At 44.7% G+C, this 21436-nt stretch overlaps 1 protein-coding gene across 1 annotated transcript in view; it reads right to left on the bottom strand.

Moving 5' to 3' along the window:
* The window catches only part of LOC138288565 (uncharacterized), a 201656-nt gene extending 180433 nt beyond the window's left edge, over positions 1–21223 (bottom strand). The window contains exon 1 of the mRNA XM_069230081.1: positions 20987–21223. Within this exon, the coding sequence (XP_069086182.1) occupies positions 20987–21068 (82 nt within the window). The 5' untranslated portion in view covers positions 21069–21223. The remainder of the gene's footprint in view (positions 1–20986) is intronic.
* Positions 21224–21436: the final 213 nt, after the last annotated feature.

The raw sequence follows: 21436 nt of genomic DNA, 5'->3' as shown, positions 1-21436 counted from the left end.
TATTAGGGGGCCCCTGCACTGCCCATGCAAGTGGCATGGGCAGTGCAGGGGCCCCCAGGGCCCCAGGACACCCGTTCCCACCAGCCTGTTCCTGGCGGTGAAAACCGCCAGAAACAGGCTGGCGGGAAGGGGGTCAGAAGCAGCGCCGCCATGGCGGATTCGCCCAGCCGGGGGAAATCTGGCGGTAAACCGCCGGACCCGGTTTTCTGGCCGCGGCTTTACCGCCGCGGTCAGAATGGGCCAGGAAGCACCGCCAGCCTGTTGGCGGTGCTTCCGTCATTCGCGACCCTGGCGGTTTTTACCGCCAGGGTCGGAATGACCCCCATAGTGTTTTTATTTGGCTAAGTCAGATTTTTGTTTGCTGGTGCTTGAGCGTAAATTTTAGTAATCCTTTTAGTGACTCAGACGTCAGCAGTAGGTGACATTTTCATTCATGTTTAAAAGTTAAACATAGAGAAAAGCTGCACTGACATGTATTTCAAAAGTGCTCATGTTTTCATTTGTGGTGGTCACCATTGTGCCTACTGGAATTAACAATGTACTAACAAGATTTAAATAATGTCAAAGTATATTTTAGACTCTAGGTTAATTGCTAGTAGTGAAACAAAATTGATTTTACAAAGTTTTATGTGTGATTTATGAGTTTAAATAGACATGTGCATAAAGAAAAATGCACTTCTTTGTCATATTTAACATGATGCCTTAACAAAGGTGCAATTCATAATGAAATGTTTTACTTATTCTTAATATATATTGAATTTACAATTTTTTTGCATATTATGTGTGTTTTATTAACTGAGATATTAATGCATCCATATTTCTTGTGTTATCATAACTAGGCATATTTGCAGTCATGTGAAAGTGATGAATCATTCTTCTTCTCTAACATGCATTTTTCCATTAGGTTGTTCTTATGAATAGTGAAGGGTTTCTATGTTTAATTTTACAAGACTTGTTTCTAAATGGCCTTGGTTCCGCAACATTAGGCCTGTGGATCAAATGTGAAATAATTTGTTTCTATCGACATGTGCTTTCACATGGAAAGAGGACGAGTCCATTGTATGCCCTGGGAGAATTTGAAATGTTGCAAACTAATAGAAAGTTGTAATTGACTGTTGGATTCTCACGGAAGAAGATGACTTCAGTCCAAACCGGAGAAAGCTTTGCGATGTTGCAACTCCGATTTGTGTCTAGACTCTGATAGGATAGTGCCCCTAATGCGTGATGTGGGACCACAGAGCTGTAAAATTGGAGAGGTTCATGTACTTTACTATAGGGATGAGCTTTGTAAGTTTGTTAGTTGCCCTGTAGTTGTCCTCTTCTTGTCCACGAGAACTGTTCTCTGTGCAGCTCATATTCTGCACTTCCCTGATGGTGCTTCTAACGGACTTTGCTGATAATCTACACACTTTGTTGATGAAGATCTCTTGAATGCTGACCCTAGGAGAGATATATCTCCATTAATGCTATCTTCCTTTACATGCCCTTTTTAAATAGAAGTTAGCATGCTGACATCTACCTATTTATTTTTCTAGTTAGTTTCTCTTAAGCCAGAGATAGATTGTTTTCCAAATTATTTTTGTCTCTTTTTCTCTTTTGTCCACATGTGTTAGTCCGTTCCTACACATGCATGTCCTAATTTGGTTAGTTGTAGGGATAACTCATGTTCAACCCTGATTCTTGATCTCTGTTTAATTTGATTTGTCAAATGTCAACACAGTCTGATTTGAGATATGTTTCTATTGCTCAGATTATAAATTTAATGATATGTATTATCCTTCTAGAATTCTTAATGGTGTTGATGCTAAGTAGATTAAACTTGTTTCGCTGTTTTGGGGAAACAATGTTGTTGCTTTATCTTTATAGTTTGATTTTCTGCACAGTTTATATGACTCTAGCTTTGTGCATGTAAAATAAAGCCTTGAAAGTTAACTGATTGGAGATTTCATTCTATGGCCACATTGGTCATGGTGATTAAATTTGTTGGGGAAAATTTGTAATAATTTTGTATGGTTAACCACACTCTTTACAGGATCAAATCATCCTTTGCCCTTGGTGAAACTTTTGGAATTCTGTGAAGGATGAGAAAACGCCTTAGCAATGGCTTTAAAAGTTGTAGTGAATTGTAGGAAAGTACCATCTTGCCTGGCATGTTACCCCCATTTTTCACTGTATATATGTTGTTTTAGTTGTATGTGTCACTGGGACCCTGGTAACCCAGGGCCCCAGTGCTCATAAGTGTGCCTGAATGTGTTACCTGTGTAGTGACTAACTGTCTCACTGAGGCTCTGCTAATCAGAACCTCAGTGGTTATGCTCTCTCATTTCTTTCCAAATTGTCACTAACAGGCTAGTGACCATTTTTACCAATTTACATTGGCTTACTGGAACACCCTTATAATTCCCTAGTATATGGTACTGAGGTACCCAGGGTATTGGGGTTCCAGGAGATCCCTATGGGCTGCAGCATTTCTTTTGCCACCCATAGGGAGCTCTGACAATTCTTACACAGGCCTGCCACTGCAGCCTGAGTGAAATAACGTCCACGTTATTTCACAGCCATTTTACACTGCACTTAAGTAACTTATAAGTCACCTATATGTCTAACCTTTACCTGGTAAAGGTTAGGTGCAAAGTTACTTAGTGTGAGGGCACCCTGGCACTAGCCAAGGTGCCCCCACATTGTTCAGAGCCAATTCCCTGAACTTTGTGAGTGCGGGGACACCATTACACGTGTGCACTACATATAGGTCACTACCTATATGTAGCTTCACCATGGTAACTCCGAAGATGGCCATGTAACATGTCTATGATCATGGAATTGCCCCCTCTATGCCATCCTGGCATAGTTGGCACAATCCCATGATCCCAGTGGTCTGTAGCACAGACCCTGGTACTGCCAAACTGCCCTTCCTGGGGTTTCACTGCAGCTGCTGCTGCTGCCAACCCCTCAGACAGGCAGCTGCCCTCCTGGGGTCCAGCCAGGCCTGGCCCAGGATGGCAGAACAAAGAACTTCCTCTGAGAGAGGGTGTGACACCCTCTCCCTTTGGAAAATGGTGTGAAGGCAGGGGAGGAATAGCCTCCCCCAGCCTCTGGAAATGCTTTGTTGGGCACAGATGTGCCCAATTCTGCATAAGCCAGTCTACACCGGTTCAGGGACCCCTTAGCCCCTGCTCTGGCGCGAAACTGGACAAAGGAAAGGGGAGTGACCACTCCCCTGACCTGCACCTCCCCTGGGAGGTGTCCAGAGCTCCTCCAGTGTGCTCCCGACCTCTGCCATCTTGGAAACAGAGGTGCTGCTGGCACACTGGACTGCTCTGAGTGGCCAGTGCCACCAGGTGACGTCAGAGACTCCTGCTGATAGGCTCCTTCAGGTGTTAGTAGCCTTTCCTCTCTCCTAGGTAGCCAAACCCTCTTTTCTGGCTATTTAGGGTCTCTGTCTCTGGGGAAACTTTAGATAACGAATGCATGAGCTCAGCCGAGTTCCTCTGCATCTCTCTCTTCACCTTCTGATAAGGAAACGACCGCTGACCGCGCTGGAAGCCTGCAAACCGGCAACATAGTAGCAAAGACGACTACTGCAACTCTGTAACGCTGATCCTGCCGCCTTCTCGACTGTTTTCCTGCTTGTGCATGCTGTGGGGGTAGCCTGCCTCCTCTCTGCACCAGAAGCTCCGAAGAAATCTCCCGTGGGTCGACGGAATCTTCCCCCTGCAACCACAGGCACCAAAAAGCTGCATTACCGGTCCCTTGGGTCTCCTCTCAGCACGACGAGCGAGGTCCCTCGAATCCAGCGATGCTGTCCAAGTGACCCCCACAGTCCAGTGACTCTTCAGCCCAAGTTTGGTGGAGGTAAGTCCTTGCCTCACCTCGCTGGGCTGCATTGCTGGGAACCGCGACTTTGCAAGCTACTCCGGCCCCTGTGCACTTCCGGCGGAAATCCTTTGTGCACAGCCAAGCCTGGGTCCACGGCACTCTAACCTGCATTGCACGACTTTCTAAGTTGGTCTCCGGCGACGTGGGACTCCTTTGTGCAACTTCGGCAAGCACCGTTTCACGCATCCTTGTAGTGCCTGTTTCTGGCACTTCTCTGGGTGCTACCTGCTTTAGTGAGGGCTCTTTGTCTTGCTCGACGTCCCTTCTCTCTTCAGGTCTAATTTGCGACCTCCTGGCCCCTCCTGGGCCCCAGCAGCGTCCAAAAACGCCAAACGCACGATTTGCATGTAGCAAGGCTTGTTGGCGTCTTTCCGGCGGGAAAACACTTCTGCACGACTCTCCAAGGCAAGAGGGATAGGTCCACCAAAGGGGAAGTCTCTAGCTCTTTTCGTTCCTGCAGAAACCTCAGCTTCTTCTGTCCAGTCAAAGCTTCTTTGCACCCGCAGCTGGCATTTCCTGGGCATCTGCCCATCTCCGACTTGCTTGTGACTTTTGGACTTGGTCCCCTTGTTCCACAGGTACCCTAGATTGGAAATCCACAGTTGTTGCATTGCTGGTTTGTGTCTTTCCTGCATTATTCCTCTAACACGACTATTTTGTTCTTAGGGGAACTTTAGTGCACTTTGCACTCACTTTTCAGGGTCTTGGGGAGGGTTATTTTTCTAACTCTCACTATTTTCTAATAGTCCCAGCAACCCTCTACAAGGTCACATAGGTGTGGGGTCCATTCGTGGTTCGCATTCCACTTCTGGAGTATATGGTTTGTGTTGCCCCTATCCCTATGTTTCCCCATTGCATCCTATTGTAACTATACATTGTTTGCACTGTTTTCTAAGACTATACTGCATATTTTTGCTAGTGTGTATATATATCTTGTGTATATTTCCTATCCTCTCACTGAGGGTACACTCTAAGATACTTTGGCATATTGTCATAAAAATAAAGTACCTTTATTTTTAGTATAACTGTGTATTGTGTTTTCTTATGATATTGTGCATATGACACTAAGTGGTACTGTAGTAGCTTCACACGTCTCCTAGTTCAGCCTAAGCTGCTCTGCTAAGCTACCATTATCTATCAGCCTAAGCTGCTAGACACCCTATACACTAATAAGGGATAACTGGGCCTGGTGCAAGGTGCAAGTACCCCTTGGTACTCACTACAAGCCAGTCCAGCCTCCTACATTGGTTGTGCAGTGGTGGGATAAGTGCTTGAGACTACTTACCACTCTTGTCATTGTACTTTTCATAAGAGAAAAATATACAAAACAAGGTCAGTGTATATACACATAGCCAAAAAGTTTTGCATTTCCTCTTTTCACTCTTTTCTAAGTGCTGAAAAGTACTCCTAAACTTTCAAAAAGTTCTTAAAAGTTTAAAAAGTTTTTTTCTGTCTTTCCAAAAAGTTCTGAAAACTTTTGTCTCTTTCTCTATCACTTTAACTCTCTCTAAAAAATGTCTGGCACAGGCCAAAGTGTTGATCTGTCCAAACTTGCATATGACAACCTTAGCTGGAAAAGAGCAAGGAGTCTCTGTATAGAGAGAGGTTTGAGTGTAGGGAAGAATCCTGCATTGGAACTGTTAATTAACATGCTTAGAGAACAGGATAAGGCCAGAGGTGGACCATCTGTTGAAAAAGTACCTAATAGTTCCCAATCTGATTCAGGGACTCCCCCAGGAAAAGATTCAGGAAATAAACTTCCTAGCCTGCCCATTACTAGACAATCTAGCATAGATGGTAATGATGATGAGCCACACCAAAGAAATAGTGTTGTCTCACATCATAGCAAAAGCATTTATTCTCACCATACTGGTAGTAATGTTTCTGTAAACCAAGCTGTTAGGTTGGCTTCTGTAAGGGACAGGTCTCCTTCTGTTCATTCCCATCATAGCTCTGTTTCTAGAAATGTCCCTCCCACCAACCCTGATGACAGAATGTTAGAGAGGGAACTCAATAAGTTGAGGGTGGAACAAACCAGACTGAAGCTTAAAAAGCAACAGCTGGATTTGGATAGACAGTCTTTTGAATTAGAGAAGGAAAGACAGAAGTTGGGTTTAGATACCCATGGTGGCAGCAGCAGTATTCCCCATAGTCATCCTGCAAAAGAGCATGATTCCAGGAATCTGCACAAGATAGTTCCCCCTTATAAGGAGGGGGATGACATTAACAAGTGGTTTGCTGCACTTGAGAGGGCCTGTGTTGTACAGGATGTCCCTCAAAGGCAGTGGGCTGCTATCCTATGGCTATCATTTAGTGGAAAAGGTAGGGATATGCTCCTTACTGTGAAAGAAAATGATGCTAATAATTTCCAAGTTCTTAAGAATGCACTCCTGGATGGTTATGGCTTAACCACTGAACAGTACAGGATAAAGTTCAGAGAGACCAAAAAGGAGTCTTCACAAGACTGGGTTGATTTCATTGACCAGGCAGTGAAGGCCTTGGAGGGGTGGTTACATGGCAGTAAAGTTACTGATTATGACAGCCTGTATAACTTGATCCTGAGAGAGCATATTCTTAATAATTGTGTGTCTGATTTGTTGCACCAGTACTTGGTGGACTCTGATCTGACCTCTCCCCAAGAATTGGGAAAGAAGGCAGACAAATGGGTCAGAACAAGAGTGAACAGAAAAGTTCATACAGGGGGTGACAAAGATGGCAACAAAAAGAAAGATGGTAAGTCTTCTGACAAGGGTGGGGACAAATCTAAAAATGAGTCTTCATCAGGCCCACAAAAACACTCTGATGGGGGTGGTGGGTCCAAATCCTCCTTTAATCAGAACAAGGAAAAGAAACCATGGTGCTATTTATGTAAAATAAAAGGCCATTGGACAACAGATCCCAGTTGTCCAAAGAAAGGCACCACAGCTCCTACCACTACAACCCCTACTGCTACACCTAGTGTCCCTACTAATAGCAGTGGTGGTGGGAGCAAACCTACTAATAGCCAATCCAAGGGAGTAGCTGGGCTCACTTTTGGTAATTTAGTTGGGGTTGGTCTGATTAGGGAGACCACAGAGGCTACTTTAGTCTCTGAAGGGGCTATTGATTTAGCCACTTTGGTTGCTTGCCCCCATAACTTGGAGAAGTACAAGCAACTAACCCTAATAAATGGTGTTGAGGTCCAGGCCTACAGGGACACAGGTGCCAGTGTCACAATGGTGATTGAGAAACTGGTGCACCCTGAACAACACATACTTGGACACCAGTACCAAGTAACCGATGCTCACAACATAACACAAAGCCACCCCATGGCTGTTGTAAATCTCAACTGGGGGGGGGGTAACTGGTCCAAAGAAAGTTGTGGTAGCTTCAGATTTACCTGTAGACTGTCTATTAGGGAATGATTTGGAGACATCAGCTTGGTCAGATGTGGAGTTGGAGGCCCATGCAGCAATGCTGGGCATCCCAGGGCATATTTTTGCTTTGACAAGGGCTCAGGCCAAAAAGCAAAAAGGACAGGGAAGCTTGGATCCTGGAACAATGGACCAAGTGCTCCCTAAAGCTAGGGCTAGTAGAAGCAAACCACTTCCTACTATCCCTCCCTCTACAGTGGATTCTACTTCTGAGGAAGAAGAATTCCCTCCCTGTGCAGAACCTACACCAGAGGAGCTGGAAGCAGACACTGCTGAGCTTTTGGGTGAAGGGGGGCCTGCCAGAGAGGAGCTGAGTGTGGCACAGCAAACCTGTCCCACATTAGAGGGTCTCAGACAGCAAGCTGTCAAACAGGCTAATGAGGATGTCAGTGACTCTCACAGAGTTTACTGGGAGGACAACCTCTTGTACACTGAGCATAGGGATCCTAAACCTGGAGCTGCCAGGAGATTATTGATTCCTCAGGAGTACAGAAAGTTCCTCCTAACACTGGCACATGACATTCCCTTAGCTGGGCACCTAGGACAAATGAAAACTTGGGACAGGCTTGTTCCCCTGTTTCATTGGCCTAGGATGTCTGAGGACACAAAGGAATTTTGTAAGTCCTGTGAAACCTGTCAAGCCAGTGGCAAGACAGGTGGCACTCCAAAGGCACCCCTTATCCCACTGCCTGTGGTTGGGGTTCCCTTTGAAAGGGTAGGGGTTGACATAGTTGGCCCCCTTGACCCTCCTACTGCTTCAGGCAATAGGTTTATCTTAGTGGTAGTGGACCATGCCACAAGATATCCTGAAGCAATTCCTTTAAGGACCACTACAGCTCCTGCAGTGGCAAAGGCCCTCCTGGGAATATTTTCCAGGGTGGGCTTCCCAAAGGAAGTAGTATCAGACAGGGGAAGCAATTTCATGTCTGCATACTTAAAGGCCATGTGGAAGGAGTGTGGTGTAACATACAAGTTCACAACACCCTATCATCCACAAACAAATGGACTGGTGGAGAGATTTAATAAAACTCTCAAAGGCATGATTATGGGTCTCCCTGAAAAACTCCGCAGGAGATGGGATATCCTTCTACCATGCCTCCTTTTTGCCTACAGGGAGGTACCCCAGAAAGGAGTGGGCTTCAGCCCCTTTGAACTTCTTTTTGGACACCCTGTTAGGGGTCCACTCACACTTGTAAAGGAGGGTTGGGAACAACCTTTAAAAGCTCCTAAGCAGGATATTGTGGATTATGTACTTGGCCTCAGATCAAGGATGGCTGAGTACATGAAAAAGGCCAGTAAAAACCTTCAGGCCAGCCAAGAGCTCCAGAAGCAATGGCATGATCAGAAGGCTGTTTTGGTTCAGTACCAACCAGGGCAGAAAGTGTGGGTCTTGGAGCCTGTGGCCCCAAGAGCACTCCAAGATAAATGGAGTGGACCCCACACAATTGTTGAAAAGAAGGGTGAAGTCACCTACTTGGTTGACTTAGGCACTGCCAGGAGTCCCCTTAGGGTGCTCCATGTCAACCGCCTGAAACCCTACTATGACAGGGCTGATCTCACCCTGCTCATGGCAACAGATGAGGGACAGGAAGAAGATAGTGATCCTCTACCTGATCTCTTCTCTTCCACAGATCAAGATGCTCTTGTGGAAGGTGTAGTTTTGGCTGATTGTCTTACTGCTGAGCAGAAAGACAATTGCATAAATCTCCTAGGACAATTTTCAGAACTCTTCTCTACTGTGCCAGGCACCACTTCTTGGTGTGAGCACACTATAGATACTGGAGACAGTTTACCTGTCAAAAGTAAGATCTATAGGCAGCCTGACCATGTCAGGGACTGCATAAAGCAAGAAGTTCATAAAATGTTGGAACTAGGAGTGGTTGAGCACTCTGACAGTCCATGGGCTTCTCCTGTGGTACTGGTACCAAAACCCAATTCTAAAGATGGAAAGAAAGAAATGCGGTTTTGTGTAGATTATAGAGGTCTCAACTTGGTAACCAAAACTGATGCTCACCCTATACCCAGGGCAGATGAGCTTATAGATACACTGGCATCTGCCAAGTATCTAAGCACTTTTGATTTGACTGCAGGGTATTGGCAGATCAAATTGTCAGAAGATGCTAAACCTAAGACTGCATTTTCTACCATTGGAGGACATTACCAGTTTACTGTAATGCCTTTTGGTTTGAAAAATGCACCTGCCACTTTTCAGAGGTTGGTGAACACAGTCCTGCAAGGGCTGGAAGCTTTCAGTGCAGCATATTTGGACGATATAGCTGTCTTTAGCTCCAGCTGGGATGATCACCTGGTCCACCTATGGAAAGTTTTGGAGGCTCTGCAAAAGGCAGGCCTCACTATCAAGGCTTCAAAGTGCCAGATAGGGCAGGGTAAGGTGGTTTATCTGGGACACCTTGTTGGTGGGGAACAGATTGCACCACTTCAGGGGAAAATCCAAACTATTATTGATTGGCTTCCCCCTACCACTCAGACTCAGGTGAGAGCCTTCCTAGGCCTCACTGGGTATTACAGGAGGTTCATTAAGAACTATTGCTCCATTGCAGCCCCACTTAATGACCTCACATCCAAGAAAATGCCTAAAAAGGTATTATGGACAGCAAGCTGTCAGAAAGCTTTTGAGGAGCTGAAGCAGGCCATGTGCTCTGCACCTGTCCTGAAAAGCCCTTGTTACTCTAAAAAATTCTATGTCCAAACTGATGCATCTGAATTAGGAGTAGGGGCAGTCCTATCACAACTTAATTCTGAGGGCCAGGATCAACCTGTTGCTTTTATTAGTAGGAGGTTGACCCCTAGAGAAAAGTGTTGGTCTGCCATTGAGAGGGAGGCCTTTGCTGTGGTCTGGGCTCTGAAGAAGTTGAGGCCATACCTGTTTGGCACTCACTTCATTGTTCAGACAGACCACAAACCTCTACTTTGGCTAAAACAAATGAAAGGTGAAAATCCTAAATTGTTGAGGTGGTCCATATCCCTACAGGGAATGGACTATACAGTGGAACATAGACCTGGGAGTAGCCACTCCAATGCAGATGGACTCTCCAGATATTTCCACTTAGACAATGAAGACTCATCAGGTCATGGCTAGTCTTATTGTCCTTCATTTGGGGGGGGGGGGTTGTGTAGGAAAGTACCATCTTGCCTGGCATGTTACCCCCATTTTTCACTGTATATATGTTGTTTTAGTTGTATGTGTCACTGGGACCCTGGTAACCCAGGGCCCCAGTGCTCATAAGTGTGCCTGAATGTGTTACCTGTGTAGTGACTAACTGTCTCACTGAGGCTCTGCTAATCAGAACCTCAGTGGTTATGCTCTCTCATTTCTTTCCAAATTGTCACTAACAGGCTAGTGACCATTTTTACCAATTTACATTGGCTTACTGGAACACCCTTATAATTCCCTAGTATATGGTACTGAGGTACCCAGGGTATTGGGGTTCCAGGAGATCCCTATGGGCTGCAGCATTTCTTTTGCCACCCATAGGGAGCTCTGACAATTCTTACACAGGCCTGCCACTGCAGCCTGAGTGAAATAACGTCCACGTTATTTCACAGCCATTTTACACTGCACTTAAGTAACTTATAAGTCACCTATATGTCTAACCTTTACCTGGTAAAGGTTAGGTGCAAAGTTACTTAGTGTGAGGGCACCCTGGCACTAGCCAAGGTGCCCCCACATTGTTCAGAGCCAATTCCCTGAACTTTGTGAGTGCGGGGACACCATTACACGCGTGCACTACATATAGGTCACTACCTATATGTAGCTTCACCATGGTAACTCCGAAGATGGCCATGTAACATGTCTATGATCATGGAATTGCCCCCTCTATGCCATCCTGGCATAGTTGGCACAATCCCATGATCCCAGTGGTCTGTAGCACAGACCCTGGTACTGCCAAACTGCCCTTCCTGGGGTTTCACTGCAGCTGCTGCTGCTGCCAACCCCTCAGACAGGCAGCTGCCCTCCTGGGGTCCAGCCAGGCCGGCCCAGGATGGCAGAACAAAGAACTTCCTCTGAGAGAGGGTGTGACACCCTCTCCCTTTGGAAAATGGTGTGAAGGCAGGGGAGGAGTAGCCTCCCCCAGCCTCTGGAAATGCTTTGTTGGGCACAGATGTGCCCAATTCTGCATAAGCCAGTCTACACCGGTTCAGGGACCCCTTAGCCCCTGCTCTGGCGCGAAACTGGACAAAGGAAAGGGGAGTGACCACTCCCCTGACCTGCACCTCCCCTGGGAGGTGTCCAGAGCTCCTCCAGTGTGCTCCAGACCTCTGCCATCTTGGAAACAGAGGTGCTGCTGGCACACTGGACTGCTCTGAGTGGCCAGTGCCACCAGGTGACGTCAGAGACTCCTGCTGATAGGCTCCTTCAGGTGTTAGTAGCCTTTCCTCTCTCCTAGGTAGCCAAACCCTCTTTTCTGGCTATTTAGGGTCTCTGTCTCTGGGGAAACTTTAGATAACGAATGCATGACCTCAGCCGAGTTCCTCTGCATCTCTCTCTTCACCTTCTGATAAGGAAACGACCGCTGACCGCGCTGGAAGCCTGCAAACCGGCAACATAGTAGCAAAGACGACTACTGCAACTCTGTAACGCTGATCCTGCCGCCTTCTCGACTGTTTTCCTGCTTGTGCATGCTGTGGGGGTAGCCTGCCTCCTCTCTGCACCAGAAGCTCCGAAGAAATCTCCCGTGGGTCGACGGAATCTTCCCCCTGCAACCGCAGGCACCAAAAAGCTGCATTACCGGTCCCTTGGGTCTCCTCTCAGCACGACGAGCGAGGTCCCTCGAATCCAGCGACGCTGTCCAAGTGACCCCCACAGTCCAGTGACTCTTCAGCCCAAGTTTGGTGGAGGTAAGTCCTTGCCTCACCTCGCTGGGCTGCATTGCTGGGAACCGCGACTTTGCAAGCTACTCCGGCCCCTGTGCACTTCCGGTGGAAATCCTTTGTGCACAGCCAAGCCTGGGTCCACGGCACTCTAACCTGCATTGCACGACTTTCTAAGTTGGTCTCCGGCGACGTGGGACTCCTTTGTGCAACTTCGGCGAGCACCGTTTCACGCATCCTTGTAGTGCCTGTTTCTGGCACTTTTCCGGGTGCTACCTGCTTCAGTGAGAACTCTTTGTCTTGCTCGACGTCCCCTCTCTCTTCAGGTCCAATTTGCGACCTCCTGGCCCCTCCTGGGCCCCAGCAGCGTCCAAAAACGCCAAACGCACGATTTGCGTGTAGCAAGGCTTGTTGGCGTCCTTCCGGTGGGAAAACACTTCTGCACGACTCTCCAAGGCAAGTGGGATTTGTCCACCAAAGGGGAAGTCTCTAGCCCTTTTCGTTCCTGCAGAAACCTCAGCTTCTTCTGTCCAGTCGAAGCTTCTTTGCACCCGCAGCTGGCATTTCCTGGGCATCTGCCCATCTCCGACTTGCTTGTGACTTTTGGACTTGGTCCCCTTGTTCCACAGGTACCCTAGATTGGAAATCCACAGTTGTTGCATTGCTGGTTTGTGTCTTTCCTGCATTATTCCTCTAACACGACTATTTTGTCCTTAGGGGAACTTTAGTGCACTTTGCACTCACTTTTCAGGGTCTTGGGGAGGGTTATTTTTCTAACTCTCACTATTTTCTAATAGTCCCAGCGACCCTCTACAAGGTCACATAGGTGTGGGGTCCATTCGTGGTTCGCATTCCACTTCTGGAGTATATGGTTTGTGTTGCCCCTATCCCTATGTTTCCCCATTGCATCCTATTGTAACTATACATTGTTTGCACTGTTTTCTAAGACTATACTGCATATTTTTGCTAGTGTGTATATATATCTTGTGTATATTTCCTATCCTCTCACTGAGGGTACACTCTAAGATACTTTGGCATATTGTCATAAAAATAAACAACCTTTATTTTTAGTATAACTGTGTATTGTGTTTTCTTATGATATTGTGCATATGACACTAAGTGGTACTGTAGTAGCTTCACACGTCTCCTAGTTCAGCCTAAGCTGCTCTGCTAAGCTACCATTATCTATCAGCCTAAGCTGCTAGACACCCTATACACTAATAAGGGATAACTGGGCCTGGTGCAAGGTGCAAGTACCCCTTGGTACTCACTACAAGCCAGTCCAGCCTCCTACATGAATTGCGAGTTTTATGGCAAAACCCATTTGGCTCCAAACAGACTCCGTACTATGACGTAGTTGTTAGAGTAGAATGCAATGACAGCTTGATTTAGAACTTGAGTTTGGAGTTACACGCAGAAAACTAAAGACGTAATATTCAGCTCCGTGTGTAATGTAGTCATTGGCGGGTACCCAGACTGGGAAGACGCTACAATTATATTGCCTCTACTTGTTTTTTTCAAATATTTGCCAAGCTTCATCAAGAAAGGGTAATACTGGGCAAACATCTTCAGCATTGTGGTGCATGAACGGTAAAGCACAGGTCAGTGCATAGATTTTCTACCACTGTACGCCAATTATGTCTTTGTCAATGCACGTGCAAAAATGCTGTGCTATCGGAATTTTAACCAAGATGGACCTTTGCTCAATAACACAAAGACGAGCAAGTGGTGCCTCAGGTTCAAATCTTTACATGCAATCACCCAACTGTTAATCACATTTGTATAATTAGCATCGCATCTGCAATCAATTTTCCATTAGCTCAGTGTTACCACCTGCCTTCATTTGGTGCTAGAACTCCACGCAAAATCAGGTCACCTTACTTTCAGGAAGCTTTGCGTGGAATAACAAGGATGTTTAAACTGTTTATACCCCCTTATGCAACACTTTGCATGAATTTTCCAGGGAATGACACCAAGGCATTTAACACTGCGCTTACATCATCTCTCAGTGCAAAGAAACTTTAGTGTCAAAAAACCTTCTTGGTAAGGTTTTTTTTAGAACAGACTTGCTAGTATTATCCCCTTTCATACAGAGGGTCCTTGAAGTGCAGCATTGCCACTGCAGCTCATCTCCAGATCTTCAGAATGTCGTGGAAACACACAAACTGTGTAATTCTAATGGCCCACTGTCCTTTGTGTAGTTCATCAGATGGGTACAGTTTCAATTGTGCAGAGATTTGATGCAGAGTGCTTCTTTAGAGAATTAGGGCCCAACATCACACCCACAGCTCTACCACAGGGTATTATCTGTTAGCACGTTAAAACCAATGGCAGGCCCGCCTCACACTTAGAGTGTGTTTGAGAGCACACAACTCTGTTCTGTCAGCTAATTTGCAAGTGTGACTCAGGGTCTGCCATGAGACAGAGGGCCTCATTACGAGTTTGGCAGTCTCAGGACCACCATATTGGCGGTGGTGGTCATCCCGCCAGCAGGCTGGCGGAGAAGACCACCAAATTGAGACATTGTCAGCATTCAGTACAGAACACAGCCAAAGCACCGGTCTGCCCGCCACAGACGACAGTAGCCACCTGCAGGCCAGTGGGGACCATGTTTCTGCTGGATAGATTATGAGGTTAAACACCGCCAAGGTTTCTGCCACGGTCGCACCACCATGGAAACCCAGGTGGAAACCAACAGCATAAAAGGAGACACTCAGCTTCAGGAAGCCATACTCATCAGCAGCCGTAATGGAACCTGAACTACATGTCTTCCAGGTGCTCCTGCTCAACCAACGACTCCGGAATCTGTGACGATGGTGACAACAGCAACCGTAAGTACACACACTTACCTGGTACTGTTGTAGATTGTCAAATTTGTACACTCAAACAACATACTTTTGGGAAGGGGGTGCAAGGGTGAAACACATGTAACAGCACACAAACATGCACACTCACATACAGTCACACACACACACTTGCATATACACAACAACCACGCTACGGCCAACACACACACACATACACACATCACAAACACACACAGGAAACACTGCACAGGCCCACACTCACACAGTACCCCACAACACCACAACACCACAACACGCCACATCCACAACACAACTGCACCATCTCCAATCACATGGCAGGAACCCACAGGGGACACTACCTAGGGACACATCACACACACATCACCACGTAACACCAAGAGACAAAACATGCACACAAATACACAACCACACTACTTACCAATCGACTAACACTGAGCATCGTACCTAACATACCATGCACAAAACATTCACATGCACACAGTCAAAGCACACAAAGCCACACAATACACCAGCAAACACATCTCAACACAAACAACAATCAATCCCAACACTAAAAAATATCTTGAACACACATTTGTCCATCGCACACCCTACCACTTACAGACAAAAGCACTGCACACAACCTCACCTACTGGCTAAAGGATACAGTTAGTCCAAGCAGCATGCACACACACACACATACAGACACACAACTAATGGCAGCCAGTAACACCTCGATACTAGGGAAAAAATGCATGACAAAGATTTAAGCAGGAAACCAACATCAGGTTGGCTCTAATGATTATTGAATACAATAATTAGTAAAAACAAAGGCCATAGGCCAGTCCATAATTAGGAGTCACAATGCACACAGTGCACATAATTGTGCCCCGAGCTTAACTCCGGACTGCCATGTAACCTCCACAGGTGAGGGCATCTATGGGGCAGACAGGCACCTCAGAGGTCATCTTAGGTTTAGGGGAGGGTTTGGTTTTCTTAGGGGGGTTAGACTTCTTGGCAGGGGGAGGGGCATGGGTACTTGCAAGTGGGGCAAGGGAGGGCTTGAAGGTGGCAGGGCCGGACTCGGGGAAAGACACAGAACGTTCCTCCTATGGGGCCGTGAGTTGCGTTCTGTTTGCCAAGATTGTGGGTTGTTTAGGGGTGTGTTATATAGTGGAGTGTATAGGTGTGTCGACTGTGTGGGTGTGTGGCAGGTGTGGGGTATTCAAACTATCCAATGTGGTGTTGTGTTCAGTGTGATGTGAGTTGAGACCGCCACGGTTCGCACGTCAATGTTTTCCACCATGGAAGACCCGCTATTGTGATTTGTGGATCGCAATCAAATGGGAGGATTTTTGTCAGACTGGCGGTGCTGGTGATGGAACTGCCTCTTTTCTGTCCTCCAGTGTCTTGGCAGTTTTGAAAAATTGACTGCTTTTTGCAGACTTTACTGTGTAACTCCTAATATGGTAGTCGGATTACCACCAACATGGCGGTCTTTTGGCGGCCGCCATCGCAGCGGCCTTCCCAAAAGACCGCCAAACCTGTAATGACCATCAGAGTGTAGGACTAATGACCAGAGGACATCAACTATCATCTGGGATTATAGTGAGAGCAAAAATCAAAAGGCAGTCAGAGCTAAAAAAAAGCATAAATAAAAAATCTGTTCATCCTTGTCATAGTATAGGTATCCATATTTGGATAATGCTGGACCTGGAATTATGTTGTAGGTTCTTGGCATATTGTGGGTATTCATGGCATGATGGTGGTCACCGATGGTAATATGCTTGTCCTGGCATAATGGTGGTAGTTAATTTATTGCCATGCTGCATGCATCGCCTGCATATTGCTGACCAACCCTGGGATAATGGTTTTAGTCGCATAAAAGTAGTCATTTTTGCCATTTTTAGAGCACATATGGAATAAAGATGCCCGCCACTGGAGCTGTGATGGCTCTGTCATAATGGTGGTTTTAAAAAATGAGGCACCACCGAATAACCCTTGGACCTGGGTAAATAAATATTAGTAAACACAAATTTTTGGTCAAGAAGGGGGAAGTATATACCTAGACTTCCACTGTAAATTTAAGTGATTCTACTCACTATCGTAATCTTAAATTAATACATATTTTATTTCTTTTCAACAACATTCAGTGTGACTTTTTTGTTCAAAAACTGATATAGACTGAGATTTTTAAATTAACTCCTAACTACTAGTTTCTAGATGCTCCTAAGATAAAAACACAGTGAAAGTGATTATTGTGATGCATAAAGTGCCAGTGTTACGTACAATATATACAAAAATGTGGTTAAAAACATCAACCAGTGACCTTCCATAAGATTCCTTCAATCCAGGAGTCTTAAATCACTATATTATTTCTATATTATTTCTACATCAATCCACATCAATCATTCTTATGTTGACGTTTCGACCCTTATAGAAACATAAATCAGAAACGGGTCATCATCAGGACTGGGAATTTCTCTGAATTGGTAGCACCTAGAGACGAGGGAAATTATATCTTTTATATAATCTTGCCAAAGTGAAACTTTTAGAATGTTTGTTATTTTAGTTTATATAATTTTCAAGACAGTAGACCACTCACCTATTTGTTCCAAGATCATCTAATGCAATGCTCCCAATTTATTACTTCGGTCATAATGGTGGTCATACTTGCCATATTGTGAACATCTACGGCATGATGGTGGCCATTTGTTGCATTAAGAAGTCAAATGTGTATTTGTTATAAAAAAAAGCTGGTATTTCAGGGAGAAAATTGTGTTTTTGCCTTTAAAAAGAATACCTTTTATTTTTCGGAACTAAGCCTATTTATCATAAATGGAATGCTTACATTTAATAGCAAAATATGTAGATGTTCATAAACTGAAAAGCTAATTTGGACATAATATTATCGCATTTCCAACATGTATTTATAGTTGCTATTTGAGTCATAATTACTGCTGATATCTGAGACCCTAGCTTGTGCGATTGATGTAATTGTTGGCAGTTCAGTCCAGTAAATACCTGTTACATGACGAACATAACTCATGCATGATCATGTGAAATTGGTAGCTCTGTTGTCCACTGCCTACAGTTTGTGAACCTTTTATTATTTTCCATCATGCCTTTTTCAGGGAGAATCTCCTAGGACATTGCAAGGTTGGAAGATGAACACAAACTCTGACGCCCCCTGTGGGGCAGCACGTGCTGCACCTGTTCAAAAGCAGGACATGTCACATTAGTTTTTACCATGCTGGTTAATGTTGGCCTATTAGCAGTTAGTTGCTTGTGTTTGTGTTGAAAGGGCTATTTTGGCGTTATTATCCACTTGGCTGTTTCACCCTAATTGCCTATAAGAACAAAAGGCAGAAAGTCAGAAACCGAATTTTATTGTGCATTTTAAAAGTCGGTTAAGTGTTACTATGACATATACCATCAACGAGCCCTGGCTTTTCAATTAGCAGAATGCAGCCTTGGGGGGCTTGTAGTTTTGCTTTTAACACAGGTGTCAAGCCCATTTAAAAAACGACCCGTTTCCCATATAAAACCAAAAGTAAACTCCTGTGAGGTTTCATACTTCCCTTTTGTCTTTTGGGTAGTTTAAAGTTTTGTATTATGCTTCAGAACAAAAATGGTAAAACATGGAATTAACTTCTATAGCACAAACAATAAGTGAAGGAAAGGTGGCAGTAGCAGGAGGAATACCCTGTACTTCAAAAGGGAGGAAATATGTGGGGGGGGGGAGGAGGGGATAGTCCAAAGAAGTATAACTAAGAATTATTTCCAAGAGGAAATGTACATGTACTCTTAGGAGTTATAAGGTGAAGTAAAACGTGAAATGTAACAGAGGCTGAATCTGATTGGCTGAAATGGATCCCCTTAAAGTTGCTACAGCATTTTTTGAGAAAGTGAACAGTATTTTGCCTGAAAGGACCCGTTTCAAACGTTTTAGGTCCCATCCTACTTAAAGCCCTGGGATGATCACACAATTCTCTGCCATATAAAAGATGGGAACCACACAGGTAGCTAACATAGTGAAGAGAGATTTAGAGGAGTTAAATGGATGTTGTACGTGTTCTATAAACAGACATAAACATACAGGAATGAATTTCAAAACTCTTGGAAGAAACAGCCAAACCTCTTATGCGCTCACATCCATGTGGTATGCTTTGTTATTGGGTTTTACATGTAACACTGGGAAGCACACAAGAGTACTGCTATTCTCTGGTTATACAGTCTCCAAGTTATGGGTTCTGTAGTTAGAGTGAGGCTATGCCCCATATCTATGTCAGCGTGTTTGTTTTCCCTTTGTTAAACTATCAGATCTATATTAAAATTATGTGCAAGTGATATAGAATGTTTTTATTAATCTCTCCTTATAACAAGGTTCAAAACAGTAGGGTCGAGCAACGAACCCTATTGCTCTTTTCCGTGAACATGTTTTGTTTCTAAATATTGCTCATCAATGGTCAAATGCCTTTGAAGGTATCTTACATTAAATATTGTGAAACAGTTCCTGGGTCATAGGGCATGTTACGCATGTGCATTCACTATGAGCCTGTTGAAAGAAGCGATTTTATCGTCCCAACGGTCAAATTGCCCCAAAATGTAATTTTTGCAAATGCAAACTGACTGTAGCCATTTGTAAATGGGAAGAGGTCCTGAAGGAACCCTTTCAACTTTGTCAATTTAGACCAAAACATTTTTTTAGGAGCAGGCATTGGCCCATGGAACCACTGCCAGCTCCTAAAAATGTTTGTAAAATGGGCTGCATTGTAAAAAAGATTGCTTTATTTAAAAGGAATTATAGACATGGCAGGCCACCAATGCTTGTGACTCTAACCAATCATAGCAGGTCTCAATTTGTGACCTACCTCATGCATGTTAACGAGATAGGTCAAATTAAGATACTTTGCGAACTGACCTGTTAATGCATAGATTGTTTCACAAAATACCAATACAGTGCAAATTGCACCCACTTCTAGAAAGTCAATTTTAGTAGGTTCCTAATAAGAAATTACTCATTTATAATCATTATTTAATGCATATTACAGTTTCTTATTATGAAGTTGTGTACATCAGGCCCTTGGTCAATTTGTTTCGTAAGATGGGGCAACCGCAGATAAATCACCCATTCTTCCTAGAACAGGAACAAAGTGGACAGAATAGAGCAAGCTACCCTGCATCAGAGGACAGGTACAGGTAAGGTAGAAACAGGGCAAACTTTTCCCATCAGAGGACACATAAACCTGGCAGCAGCAGTGCCAACTTGCTTCCTCACAGAACATGTATGGCATGGCAGAAGCAATGCAGGCTTCTCTCTCTCAAAGAAGGCTGCAAGTGCGGATCTTCCATTTCCAGCCGGAGAGATCTAGCAGGGCAGACTAGTGCAAGCTTTCATCATTTACGAACCATCTACAATTAAGGCACAAGTGACAGGTAGGTTACAGTCAGATCTTTGAAGTGGGTGCCTTATTCACTGAGAGGAATGTATAGGTAGGCAAGTGAGTGAATATGCAAGTTCTGACACCATTCTCACTAAGGTGACATTCCACGTCAGCATCCTGAAAGTCCTGCTCCTGTAAGATCTGCTGTTTGTTTTTATTCCTTGGCTTTCCACATATAGAGAAGTAGCCCAGCCACCGCCTAAGCGACGAAGCTGTAGACAGGCACAGAAAAAGGTTTCAAATGTGTGCACACCAGGCGCTGTGCAATCCCAGCCTGGGTGCTGTAGCTATTCGAAATATTGAGGGTCACCACTTAAAAGAAGTACAATCTAAGAGTGGAGAAAGAGCTAAGAAATATAATAGCCCATGTGAAGTTGCATTTTCCGAATGGCCTACATCACCAAGCTTTTTAGAATGTTTTTTTAATGTAACTTAGCTTGAAAAAAATACAATTTTGCCAGCATTTCTGCAACATTTTCTCAGAGTAGGTCAACCCCCAAGATTCCTTTTGAGGGTCACTTTACACAATGTTCTATATTCCCACCACTTTTAAAGATCACCCCAATCACTATTTGGTCTGCTTTAAAAAAAACAAAGGTGCAACACTTACGTTTTTGTCCTTTGCAGCTCAGTGTGTACATGACAATCATCCATGTGAAGAGCATGAGGAGCTTCATAGAATCCATTCGCATCAGTTCTCAAAATCAAATAAAACTGATGTATTACATACATTTCTTAAAGGTTCGGAATTTTCAGTTGAATTTTGACATATTGGGAGTCCCCACAGAGGCAAACAGAACACGTGTGGTTAGTCTCTGGAAACAGTCCTTTATTCTGCTATCTGAATGAAAGGCTCCTACATCGTTCAGGTATTAGTAACTTTCAACCAGGAAATCACACATCTATCTGAGCCTCCCTTTTGTAGGAAGTGGTTTGATGATGCTTTGTAGTAGAGAGAAACGAGGTTGTGGGCTGAGGTTTGAGTTGGAGTGAATAAGAGTCGTGAGCATAAATCCTTTTTGAGGACTACAACACCTCATATTTGGCTAAAACCAGCACA

Source organism: Pleurodeles waltl, chromosome 4_1, assembly GCF_031143425.1.
Source record: "Pleurodeles waltl isolate 20211129_DDA chromosome 4_1, aPleWal1.hap1.20221129, whole genome shotgun sequence".
Classification (NCBI taxonomy): Eukaryota; Metazoa; Chordata; class Amphibia; order Caudata; family Salamandridae; genus Pleurodeles; species Pleurodeles waltl.
The sequence above is the reverse complement of the archived record's forward strand: the minus strand, read 5'-3'. Positions and strand labels throughout refer to the sequence as shown.